This window comes from Pecten maximus, chromosome 15 (assembly GCF_902652985.1).
Source record: "Pecten maximus chromosome 15, xPecMax1.1, whole genome shotgun sequence".
Classification (NCBI taxonomy): domain Eukaryota; kingdom Metazoa; phylum Mollusca; class Bivalvia; order Pectinida; family Pectinidae; genus Pecten; species Pecten maximus.
The window spans coordinates 31,444,566-31,458,970 of record NC_047029.1 but is presented as its reverse complement, the minus strand read 5'-3'; the positions used below and the strand labels follow the sequence as shown (position 1 = coordinate 31,458,970).

Below are 14,405 nucleotides of genomic sequence, written 5' to 3'. Positions count from 1 at the left end.
GCACATCTGTCTACAAATTTACGTTTTGTCAGCCCCAGGCAATAGATCCTATCAAATAGTTTTACTTTACAGAATTTTTTTTCATAATTTACATTGCGTGTCTTTAACTTCATTCATTTTTCCTGAAATGAGGAAATATTGTTCCATTAATATAACATCTTAAACATGTACATGTTTATCCATTAACGAGACAGCACTTCCGAGTTGTAGCTATATAAAGAGTGCACTATGCCATTACAGTTTTAAACAGTCATATAAACCATATCCTATAGTAGTAATACCTAATGGAAAACCCTTCACCCTATAGAAATACATAAAGATGTCATACAGCACTGTGGCTCCCCTAGTAACAAAGACAATGGCTCCCCATACAAGTAAGTGTCTAACAGGATCCAAACCGAGACAAATCCTTTGCCCCTTAATACCGTGTAAAACAGTGACTGGCCCCCTAATATTGAATAACACAGTGGCTCCCCCTGGTAACAAAGTTTTATTGAAAACCCTTTGCCCATACAAATATACCGGTATATACCAGTGGCTCTCCCTGGTTACAGTCCAAATTGGAAACCAAAAACAGTGGCTCCCCCTAGCATGTCAATCCAAATAGAAAAGCATACGCCCCACACATAGCAGCATGGTCCTCGGATTCTTCCTCTCAGGGATATTGAATCTGCACTCAGTTTTCCACACAAGACCATTTCTATTCTTATTTCAAACTTTGTGATTTGTGATGACACTGAAGCTCACATTCCAAAATGGCAACCATATCCGTAAGAATCTTATTCAAAACATTAATAATAGATCAAATGGTTTTGTAAACAGACATTGCAAGGGCTGGTATTTGTCTTGGCGGCAGAGGGTTTCACTGAAAATGTTTATCAGCATTGAGTACACAGCTTGAAATTCTAATTGCTATAAAGGTTGTTTTTAAAATATCACAGAATAAACAACTTCACAGAGCCAACTGAATGCCTCTTAGTCCAACAACCGGTACATGTAGAGTGTAAATATATAATGTTGATACAAGTCAAGCTTGTTACTGAGGGAAAACCGGTCATTCCAATGTTGATAAAACAGAAATGAAATATTAGGAAGGAATCAATCTGCTGGAAACTTAAAATTGTTTGTGATATTTACTTATGAATCAGATTGAGCCAAGCATTGTCTCTCTGGTGTTAGAACAGCATCGACAAATTACTAGCTTTGTCAAATGATGTTCTGCAATATAGCTACCGCCCTATACTATCAGTCAAATTAATGCATTCATTTTTCTACATAATTTTTTTTTAATTTGTTGAAAATATTTTTGAATATAAGTTTTTCAATACTATATATATATACATGTAGTAATTATAACTGCAATGTAACTCTGACTAGTATCGTGTATACAATGGCTGATTTCAGAAGCATTCTGATATACAAGTACATGTTTGTCTAAATCTGTTAGAAATATCATTCTTCCCCAAGAGTGTTCATCAGCCATCACTAAAAGATCAGCCAATTCCAGTCAGATTTGTATATATGCCATGGTCAGATGAACCTGGGAACTGATCTATTCATCAGAGATGGACTGAAGACAACAATAAATGAGACTGGTCATGATATTGTAGTAAGTACTGATTGGCTGTCAGTGCCAGAGCCATCAACATTGTGTGTATATTGCAGGAACCCATTTTATGGCTGGTTTGCAAGATCAAGTAATCAGAGGCTCCATAGTTCAGGCATTACTATCAGACCTATTTTTTTCTCAAGATTTTCAATACATAGAAGCATAATAATACACAAATACACAAATAATATTTCTCATCATCATCATCATCATCATTCACCAAAGACATTTTGTGCTTGGACTCAAATACACATTTTGTGCTTGGACTCAAACACACATTTTCTGCTTGAACTCAAACGCACATTTTCTGCTTGAACTCAAATACACATTGTCTGCTTGGACTCAAATACACATCTTGTGCTCAGACTATTAATATTTTTTTACTGATTTGAAGCTTAAGTAATTTAGAAAAGATATCTGCAAGTCAAATAGTAATATAAATGTTTAGATTTTTTCCCTTTAAACTATTTTACAATTTGAGCAAGTTTAAAGAAAGTAGGGTTGAGCAAAGACTTTGTGTTTGAGCATGAGAATGGTTTAACGAATACAGCCCTGATCCTGAAGTGTATAGTTGTATAGTTCAATCCCAATCCAGGACAGATTATGTTTTTCTAGGGATGCTGAGTTCATGGAACATTTCCTATCTTGTTTGTTTCCTTGAGCTTTAAGACACCTTTAATAGTTACTATGGATGGAGTAATAATGTGACGGATCGTCTATAGTATGGAAATGACTTTAATAGTTACTATTGATTATCACAATGTCTCCAATGATTGATGATTGATCAATCATGAACTGAAAGGGAAATGCGTAGAAATTAAAGGCATGAATAAATGGTGGAAACTGTACATGTGGTGGATACATTTTATAACCAGCCTAATATATTTAATCATCTGAAACTTTCTTTTACTAATAATATTTGTACATATCTTATATCATAAATTTTGAAAAAAGAATGCTGCAATATTAATCTGGAGAAATACAGACAGCAAAATGCAGACACATGTCATATATATTACGGATACATTTTTGTTTAATCCAAACTTTTGCCAACTGTACATGAGAATTTGTACAAATTTCAATTAATTTATAAAATTACATTGTTAATTGTCTGTGAAGTTAATTGGTAAGATTAATTAATACACCTGGCAATACAATGGTATTTTTTTTTATCTGAGGTGATACACTGTTACATTGGGGGCATGTGTTGGTACCTGGCCAGCACCATCAGGGTTCCTCATTAGGAGTCTCCACTGTAGGGGAACATGTACAAGTTAAAATTATATAGCAAGCAATCAGGCCTGTTAATAAGCACCCGGTCCTCATCAGAAGCCTCCACTGTAGGGGATCTTGTACTTAGTAAACTATCATTAACTGATGAGTATGCCATCCTCGCAGTGACGAGCACCAAATAGTTAGGATGTCAACGGTGATGAATATCTAGTTATGTCACCCGTCGAGACACAGGATCAAAGGGTCACCATACAATTAAAAAGGACGTAATATCACATTTGTATACATAGATTCAATGCAACATATTGAAATTGTATTTTGTTTATTTTAGCTTCTCAAATCTCATTTGTTTACTAAATTGTAAATATTGATCAAAGTAATGAAATAGGATTGGAGCAGGTCATAAATATAGAGACAGTTAAGTGGCAAGCCCTATTGTTCCAATTGGAACATTCTGTATTTATCACGTATATTACGGTACACAGAGCTCTCTAAAACACATTGGAACATTCTGTATTTATCATGTATATTACGGTACTCAGAGCTCTCTAAAACACATTGGAACATTCTGTATTTATCACGTATATTACGGTACTCAGAGCTCTCTAAAACACATTGGAACGTTCTGTATTTATCATGTATATTACGGTACACAGAGCTCTCTAAAACACATTGGAACGTTCTATATTTATCGTGTATATTACGGTACTCAGAGCTCTCTAAAACACATTGGAACGTTCTGTATTTATCATGTATATTACGGTACTCATAGCTCTCTAAAACTCATTGGAACGTTCTATATTTATCATGTATATTACGGTACTCAGAGCTCTCTAAAACACATTGGAACGTTCTGTATTTATCGTGTATATTACGGTACTCAGAGCTCTCTAAAACACATTGCATTCACTGTAAAAACAGCAATAATTCTTCAGCTGCTGCAATGACGCTTACAATCTCACACCGCTATGATTATAAGACAGCGCTTAAAAAGTCAAGTTAGGACGGCTGGATCACCAATACACCTTTCCTTTTTATTTGTTTCAAGGTCGGAGTAAATTTATTTTCCAGTATATCTACGATGGAACCTGATTTACAACCTACCTGTAACAAAGATCAATGTGAATCTTTATTGAATCACACATTTCAGCAAGATACATTGTACAACTGATGCCGTTACCGTGGCCAACGTAATATACCTCAAGTCAAACTCATAGTTACAAAATCTTCAGTAAGAATTTATTTGGTGTGATTTTTTTCTTCACACAGACATATGCATGTACACCTTGCCACGCATTCTCAAACAAAGATTGGCAAGATCAAATTTATCCACATACTGTAAACATTTTTATTTTGGTACACTGACATTTTAGCGCATATCCATAAATTGATAAATATAAAGGCGATGGGTTTTGTACACACACAATATTTGTTGTGAAGAAAATACAGAAACTAAGATTAGCATAATATCATAATTTAGTGACATACTTTCAAACGAGAACCAGAAAAATAAAATCGCAGCTGAAAATATGTACATTTAGATAAGTATTTAGGTTTAAGGTGAAAGTCAAGACAATAAAAATTAAGACAGAACATTTGTGAAATAAAACACATTTTAACATACATATAACAATCTACTGCAATAAGCAACTGTTGGTAACTATATATACATTTACATTAAAAATAAACAGGAAGTAAGCCCATCTGTTTAATGTCTAATTGAATTACAGAAGTTCAACAGCTTCTCTAAAATGACTTTTCTTGGCTGCAGCCTATAAATATATAGCTACAGATCTATCTAGGTTTGAGTTCAGCCTCTGTATCTCACCAGGTGTAATGGTTGCAAGTGATTGTCCCTTGGACCTGGCACATTAGCTCACTAGCAGGTGTCGACCCCTGCAGCAGTACCATCATTTTTGCTAGTGTCGACCCCTGCAGTACCATCATTAAGTCAAAGGTTAAGGTGAAGGTCAACTGAGGTTAATGAACTACACAGCTGTTTAATTACAATTGGTATATTTTAAACCCTGGCTATGATCATTCTAATCCAATAATAACTGGTCTGTTGTTCAAAGTGAAAATTAGGCAAATTACTTGCAGTAACATATAAGCACAATTAGCCTTTCAAATGACTCTACTACCAGCTAGCTAGCTGTCAATATATTATTGGTAAACAGTTAGCCAGACTATGGATCATCCTTTCAGCCTCACAGAAACACATGGCCGGTGAGAAGTGAGCCTGCTAATTTGTGCAAATGTGCGTAAAAGCGACCAAATTAACAGTGCTCATTTTTACACGTTTAGCATGTAGCCCACAACGTAGCCTAATATCGCCAGGAATGTTGTATGGTCCAACAGAGAATTCTATTTTTGATTTTTCTTTGTACAAAATATTAACTTACGTCTAATAATGAAAAACAACTGATTTTCTTTTTCCATCATTTCACCATCATGAAACTATATTTCATCATTATATCACCGCAGTATACCTGGCTTTCAGGAGCTAAATTTTTCTTCAGACATTTTTGGGTTGATAATGGGCCAATGCAATTGAAAAAAAAATCATGTTAAAAGTTAATAAAATCAATTTCCAATAATTTCAAACCCAATTCAATATCTTTTTTCAAAATGAGACATGACAGTCCCACCACAAATGAGGAAAAAAAAACTGTCAATTTAAAGCCTGAATTCTCAAAAAGCAAGCAGATGTACACTAGTTAAGGGAGACATTTTGAACTTTTAAAATGTATATATGCAGGTTGCTTTTCAGAGTAAACGATTTAAAATTACCATGTCAATTATTTCAAAATGGATAAATGAAAATTTAACACCATGAAATAAGGATATTCATGAACTGCAACAAACCATTGTTTCTATTTGATTTCATGACATATATTTAGTTTAGAACTTTTGCCATAAGTCAGATATGAATTAAATTTGATGTATCCCCAGGCCAATACACTTCATCACATATGGAACCTCTAAGATCCCATGACCAACTTTCTTGAAATTCAAAAGATGTTACATAGAAGATGTATGCAGGATCCTTTGAGATAACTGAAATAATCCAGACACTCTTGGTTTATCACCGACACAAATCTTAAAGCTGTCGTGAAACTTGCATCTAAATCATCAAACCAAATCTTGTCTTTTTAAATCTTGATGTTTAATCGCTCTTTATCTGTCCAAAAGAGACATGACCTTTTAACTTTAAACTTTTTGTCCATGCAAGTATCGCTCTGATCAAAAGGATCTTCACTCCTTTACAACAACATCTACATATGATATAAATATAGTTAACAAAACATCAAGGTGTGTACTTTCTCAATAAATTTTCTTTCGTTTCAAATTATATTACCTACAAGTATAAAATGTAAATTATGATACTCATAAACATGCATTTTTAAAGAAGTCCAACATTTTTCGGGGGATATTTTCAAGAATTATTAAGTTGGTGGAGTTCACACAGAAAATCATGAGCTGTGATGTCTCAATTAAATGTCTGTACCCATATGTCAATTATCTGTACCAGTGTCAAATATCTGTACCTGTGTCAAATATCTGTACATGTGTCAATTTACTGTCAAATTTATCTCTCTCATATTAAAATCTTCCTCTTTTTTAAAATTTAACAATATACAATTATGATATGATTGCACCTGTAATTTCAAAAGGCAAAACACAAAATTAATGTTAAAAGCTGTCTGTAAGTATTTTTACAGTAATTATACAGTTAGCACATTAAAAAGGAACACAAGTGATTGTATACAGATAAAATAGTAAGAACAAAAAAAGAGACATCAATGATACCTTTATCCTGGAAAAGCCACTAAACAACGAGGCTGAATAACGTTTAATTTGTAACTGGGACACAACATCATAACTAATCTAACTTGTATGCCAGAATATTTCATAATTTCAAAAATAATTGTCGGTGTATCGAAAATAATTCCCATGCAAAGAGTCAAATGTTATGTGTAAATTATCAACTAACAGAACAATAAAGTTATGTGTAACACATTTTGCTCTTTGAAATAAAACCCAATTAAACTGTTTGATACATTTAGTGCACGTCCAGACATGTCATAATCCTCCCATCAACAGATGGTGTGGTTGTCATTTACATTTTTCGTTGATTCTCGCATTGTGTTCAATATTTCATATGCGTACAACAAAGAGGCGAGTAGGTGTGCATGCTTAAGCAACATCAATACTAAACATGATGCAAGATTTATCCGATAAAATGTTTTTGTTTGATCGATTCGACGAGAAAATCAATAAATAATTCTCATGTAGTATTGAGTCAGATCATTCCGATCTTAATTTATGAACACAAAGACAGAAGTGGATCATCTAGTACCTGAGGTACGGGGATGCGATTTGAGATGTGATTTTAGGTCGTTATGACCCCGGGAGCCATACCGTATCAGACGTTTCCATCAGACTCTATCGCCATTTCTCCTCAAACAACAGATTGTGCCTCCTCATTACTCACCATTTTTAATTATCTTTTTAGACAATTAAGATGATTATGTTGATCAAAGGAATATTTTTTATGATAATTTTCTTTTTGGCTCAGATCTTGACTGATAGATTCCGAGAGAAAGAATTAATGAGGATACTAATTGCTAAACGAATTTGAATTCCTGACTTAAATCAATTTCATTCCTCTAGAAACTGTTCCTGCATGATCTTAACAAAAATACATTAAATGTTAACTGAAAATTTAAGCATCAGTCATGAACTGAATTCCATCACTGTGAAAGCATGCAAAATTATTCAGCCATGTACTTTCATTCTTTCTTAACAAGGTAATTCAGCAAAGCCCAATCAATTTTATGTTACTACTAAAATGTTTCAAAAATCATCTCAAGTTAAATTTTTAACTTCATACATCCATTTTTGTTAATGAACTAGTATTGATGGGAATAAGTTTCACTTGTAAATCACCTACATCTTCGTTCAGTAACATTACAAATATATGCGATGCCAAAGATTTTTCACCAACATTTTCAGAAATTTCCAATTAAATGCCCTTTAAAAATTCATCATCGATGATCATTTTTTTTTTTTTTTTTTTTTCAATTATAGGCGCCCCGCCCAACTCTATTCTCTACTGTACATTATTTTTTACTAGCATTGGATTTTCATGTTTATCAGTAAGGAGATAAATCGGTGATTTTCTGGTCCTTATATTATTTAACAGGGGCCTCTATACTTTTTCCATTTGGAAAATACAGCGGTACTTTTTGCTAACTGGGGGAAATATAAACACAGATTCTTTTCATGTTTAATTTAACTTTGATGAATAGAAACCAGTTTCATTATCGGATCTTTTGAAAGGTTAACCTGAAATAAATTCTGATCAGCATTTCTTCTTAACACTTTTTGAATGAAAAAAATACAAATGTATGAACATGCAATTGAGAAAAAAACAACAAAATGTCATAAGGGAAATTAATGTTCAAAGCAGTCTATCTTTGGCCAAAAATTTACCCAGAAAAATGATTGAGAATTTATTTCATAAGTGTGAAACGAAAAAAAAGATATCTGGCATTCACTTTATAAAATTGTATCTAATTCAATGTATCAAAAACAATTTACCTTAAATAAAACCAACTTCTAAGTTGTTATCGACTTCAAGGCAAAACATATATGCATAAAACATTTTTTCTTTAATTGAAAAATGAACTTTTTCACCAATTGTCATGCTCATGAACACTAACTTTCTGGAAAATGAGAAAATCCTTTGACTAGAGGATGTAATGGTCGTATGTCAAATGACATGTGGAATATTTCGTACCTTCATCCTATCTGTAATTCAACAAGAAATGGCTCACCTGTTCAGGCAGAGTCTGGTCATGGCCAATTAATTCACATAATTAGATTTCATTTAGTTTTGAAAATACAGATAGGACCGACACACCTGTTTTATATTGCTGCATAATAAACCTCATGATCAAAACACACAAAATACACAGACACTTGTCACTTAATTGTCAGATGAATTTTATCATTACAGAACTTCAACCAGAACTTCAACTAACAAAAAACTTCCTTTTAATGTTCTAATTTCTTTCTTTATTGAAAAAAAACCTCAAACGAAATTACATGAAAATATAGGTGAACAGGGATTATACGGTAGATATGGTACCCCTTATCTCGATATTAATCAAATTTTATCTATTACAGAATATCTATATCAACACTGTTGTTTAATCTACTTTTCTGATTTGTAAGACTTTTGTTATTATAGATTTACTGACTAACACCAAGATAGACTGATTATATAAATGTTTGGTATATTTTGTTTAACGTCCTATTAACATTTAAGGAAGTGCCAGGTTTTGGAGGTGGAGGAAGGCCGAATACCCGGAGAAAAACCACCAGCCAATGGTCAGTTCCAGGCTATAGCTACTTATACTGCTCCACATGGGTTTCGAACTTGTAACTCGGAGGTGGAGGGCCAGTGATAAAGTGTCAGGGACACTTTAACCACTGGGCTACAAGCCCCTTAAGTAAATGTCCACTTCAAAAGGAAGATATATGACAGTGTCATGCTTGAAGCAATACCTATAAAAAAATATTTTACTTACAAATATATACATGTTTATATTTACATATTGGAACCAGTGCCCCAAGCAATTAGTTACAAAGATTTTAATATAAAATCACATCAACTATTTTGTTTATAAATAAACATATATTTTTCATTTTCATTGATAGCATACTAAACCTGTATCCTATATACAAATTAGATTTAGTGTCTGAGCACAAAGCAATTTAGTCTCATTGCAGTATTGTATCATTTGCTGTCCACAAACCATAAATATCCGGTATCATTATAAGTGTCTGGGTGTATGTATACATGTATTCATGTATTACGTCAAAGTAAATATTACCTTGTGGAACAACTACTCAAACAAATTCCTTTACCGACCATTAACGAAACCGGTAACTGGATCAAATACATACAATATCCAGGTTCAATATTGACATAACAATTTTATTTCAATCCTTTAAAACAAGTGTCATAGAGGAGTACATGTTGAAAAAAACCTGATTTTCTAATCCATGCCCCGCCAGACCTGTCTTAGAGTGTACATTTGATCTCCGGACAGATTACACTGGATTAGCAGTATTTGTTGATTTAATCAAACACTGATGTCTATACAGACAGGTTTTTCACCTGTAGATACTACCAAAGTACAGGTGTACACCAGGTAAGATATATATACCAGGCCCGATGACAGTGGCCATTGTCATCATGATCAACCACAAACAACATATATTCTAAAGAATTCAACCAAACTAGAAAAAGAATCCGTACCAGGATTTAACCAGATAGTGGGACCATATTGTCCTAAAGTTGGGGAAATCGGTTGACATTTTATCCCTGAGAATGGGAAAATGACATCAGCTGTTGACAGTTTGCTGGTTTCGAAATTGTCATCAATATAGACACCATCATCAGTTTAATATTTAGTTAGACTTAATTGTCACTTTAATTCAAGTGATAGACATTCTAGATTAGGGAAAAGTTTGGTCAAACTTGGGAAATTACTGGGTCGATTTTGGGAATGTGGCCTAATTACCAGATCCTACAGAGAAGGGAAATCTGTGCACTGAATATATGTTCTTCAATTTTTGTTTTCAAAGTGTGCAGGTAACTATATAGCTTGTTCAAGACATAAACAATAAACTATACTGTTTTTTTTAATTTTATTTCACATTTTACTAAGTTTGATTTGAATTATTCTGGTATCTTTAATACTGACTTTTTATATCGGTCTGGCATCAGTTACTGTTTTCTGATTATGAGATGCTGAGATTTGAACCATTATGTTACATTATACACATGCAGTTATAATTAATTACAAACTTCAGATCTCTCAGAAACCTAGTAGTCAACCTGGACCGAGTTATTGTGTGTATATGCAGCTCTATTTTTGAGCTCATATGAACTGAACTCGGAAAGAAAAACTGGTAATCAAGTTGTGGTACAAAAAATAGGTGAACTTTAATTACCTGGTATGTAATTTTGATTAATGTGTACTGTATTTACTTTGAGTTTGAGGTTGTATTAAAGACTTAATTCATTAAACCTCTATTGACTCAATCAGAAACATCATTGGCACATGTATGTAATATATAATTTAATAGCATTTGTTTTTATGACACGACTGAAATATCAGGTTTCAAATATGTCGAATAGACATAACATTTTATATTTTTTTCCCATTGTTTTTGTATTTGTCTATGATGTGTTAAAATTAGTTGACACCCTTGTGACCCTGTGTGATTGTGACACACACCTCCTGTGGCCTTGTTGTCTGTTATAACACGCATCTGGGACCTCTTTGTACAATTTGTACGCCAGCATGTCACACTGCTGGTTATGCATGGATAAATAGTCCTGTGTAATATACATTTAACATGAATAGAAACTACCCTCACATCACCGACAAAGTACATGCAACAGATCTTGAGAAAACAGCTTGGGTCCGAGATCCACCAGGGACCGATATTTGTTGAGGCTGGCTTATAGAGATTGCATGACAGAGTGTATTGCAACTAGGGTCTAAATGTTTTGAAAACTATAAGCTACGTAAAATTCAAAAAAAAAAAAAACATCATCAAATCGATTCAAATATATTGATTATATTGTTGATACACATGTATATCTCTCCTAAATGGGAGGGGGGGGGGGGTGGGAATTGATAACGCTGACAATAAGTTTTACTTGAAAAGCAAAATCTATACTTGCATTTTTCTGGTAGATTACATGCATATATATATTTAATATATTATGTAAAATCCAGTCATAATTGTGTATGCAGTCTAATACATCATTCTAAAGTATCATAAAAATTGCATGATCCAAATGTCTCCTCAGTGGAGTACTGACAGAGTATACACAGTGACCTGTATGTATACAGTAAGGATATTGATCTAGACTGACAAAAAGGTAAGATGAATCATCCAAGTATGGATAAAAACGGTACTCAGCATGCTACTTCTGCATCAACGAGCAGCTACCAGGAATCGCAGCCAATACTGTATCACCGTATATTATGGTGATTTTTTGTTTGTTTTATGAAACAAATATATAGCTCAGAAATTAGCTAACTGACGATCGATGATGGGCTCAGGAACTGACCATAGGTTAATATTTCACTGGGATTAACAGCTAGCATCAGGTCTAGAAAACTTTTTGATATCATAATATCATAATAATAAATTGGGTCTCTGATTCATATTACCGTATTCAATCTAATAAGCACATTGTGCTCTTACAAATTTATACAAACGTTTCCATGAAAATTCTGGGTGGATTTTTTTTTTTTCATTTAACTGTATACATTTAAATGTAGCTGAAAGCGAAAACAATCTTTGCATTGGTAAGAAGACTAAAGATTTTATTGGCAGATCAGTAAAGTAAGGAAGTTTTTTTTGGGGGGGGGGGGGGGGGGGCATTTACAGAGACAGGTGCAGTTATTACGTGGAGTACAGTATATATATGTATACATGCATATATGTCACCTCTGTTACATACATATATTTACCCTGTAATTACAAAACCAGATGGCTAAAATAAATTCTAAAAGTCAGACAGCAAAATGTTATTATTTTTTTCAATTTTAATAGACATGGGTGGGCTTAATTGCAAGACAAGGGGTTATTGACGGATTAATATATGGTGCATGTTTAAATACATGTACAGATGCTGACATCACTTCAAAATTATTTAATTGCCCGATACATATCACTCAGGTTTGTCATAATGTTAACAAAAGGTATTGAATTTGTATAGTTTTATGGTAATGATTGGATGAACTATAACGATTATCAATCTTCTTTTTTTGACAGTGTAGAAATATCCTGGATAGGCAATCTTTTTTTTTCTATTTTTTTTTTTTTAGAACTAATTCTTCAATTTCTCTCAAATTATCAAAGCTAACAAAATACAATAAGACACCCATACAAAAATACAAATATTCTTCGTTCTTTACTGTACATGTTCTACAATAAGTACATTTTTTGTAGATCTAGACGCCTACTGCAGTAGCTTAGGGCTTTTAATTTTTTGTCCAGGAACTGTTCTGATTTTTTTTTTAATTTCCAAACGAAGTTTTCAAAAACGTCTGTAACCTTCAATATTCGTTCCTCCATTTCATTTAAGTAACCATTTCCACATGTTTACAAGATCCCTGAGGGCCTAGACCCTCTCAGCCTTCAACCAATGTCCCTAACGTTAGAAATGATTTCAGTAACGTTATAGGTAAGTCGAATGCTTTCTTACTCGTTTGATAGGGTTAGTTATATTCGGACAAAAGGAAACTAGAACATTTAATAACAACGGTATCTTTTTTTCTCTGTGTCTTAAGAACCATCATTGTGTCATGATCGGTAGGACGATGGTTATCATACGTGTTTGTAGCGTGCATGACTCACGCTTACCGTGTACCGTTAGTAAAACAATCAATATTCAAAAACATGACAAGAGTCCACCCAGTCTTACAATACACAAAACAATTAACTCACCCGTCGTCGAAGAAGCAAACAGTCCATATTTAGGGAAACACACCAAAATAATCCCCGTCAATAATTTGAGAACAGTATCCATTTTCCCCGTTGTACGAGGTATAATTTTTCGAACTTTCACATGCTCACATGGCCTTTACGATCGTACTACGCTGTGTAACAACAAACAGCTGAATGGGTTTGCGGCTTGGGGTGAGCTGAGGATAGTTTCGTAAATCCAAGGGCACATAACTCCCGCATGAAGTGCTGTGGGCCTACATTATATGCGTAACTTATCCATGCAGTTTTACCTTAATAATTCTTTTCATTAAATTGCGTTTGAAAAAAACAGCGTTTAAGTAGGTTTCTCTAGAAATCTAAAAGTTGAACCATAGGCTAGATCTATTCTATTTTTTATAGTTTTGACATGTTTTGATAGTTCCAGTCTATTATGAAAATTGCTCATGCATCAAGCGTAAGTGTTACAGAAAATTGACAGGATTAGAGACCAAGGCTTATTTATATTCGAAAATTTATACGTTGGAAATTACTTTGACCTACATTTTATGCACTATCATTTTTAATGCTATGGTACGATGTTTTGCACTCTGATATCTTAAATGTATATGAACGAATATCTGAAGATAGCCTATCTAAAGGCTTGCTGTTTTCGTCTTTATAGGACTCGTTAGTGATGCTAGACACGGGAACTTGACATGAATTCCCAACCTCTGATCCATATACATATGTATATAGGCTAGTATGAACCCGTGGATTTAGAGTTATTACCAAGTCCCTGTGGTGCTAGGGACCGACATTGTGGAGACCACAGGACAGTCAGAAATGTATCTACTCCTATCGACTATAATGATGTATGTGGATTTATCCAGGTAGATTATAAATACCTTTAACAGAGACATCTCTTCTCGCTGAAAATATTTAATTATCCGTTGTCAATATCATATTGCCAAGATACTCGATATGTTGAAGTACTAGGCTCTAGGTAAATAATTTAGACGAAATAGTTGATATCAAGACA

The 14,405-nt window shown here is 33.6% G+C and overlaps 1 protein-coding gene across 2 annotated transcripts in view; it reads right to left on the bottom strand.

The window, feature by feature from the left end:
- LOC117343443 (disintegrin and metalloproteinase domain-containing protein unc-71-like) overlaps positions 1–13,572 on the bottom strand; it is a 104,974-nt gene extending 91,402 nt beyond the window's left edge. For both annotated transcript variants that reach the window (XM_033905791.1, XM_033905792.1), the window contains exon 1: positions 13,388–13,572. In XM_033905791.1, the coding sequence (XP_033761682.1) occupies positions 13,388–13,469 (82 nt within the window). In that variant the 5' untranslated portion in view covers positions 13,470–13,572. The remainder of the gene's footprint in view (positions 1–13,387) is intronic.
- Positions 13,573–14,405: the final 833 nt, after the last annotated feature.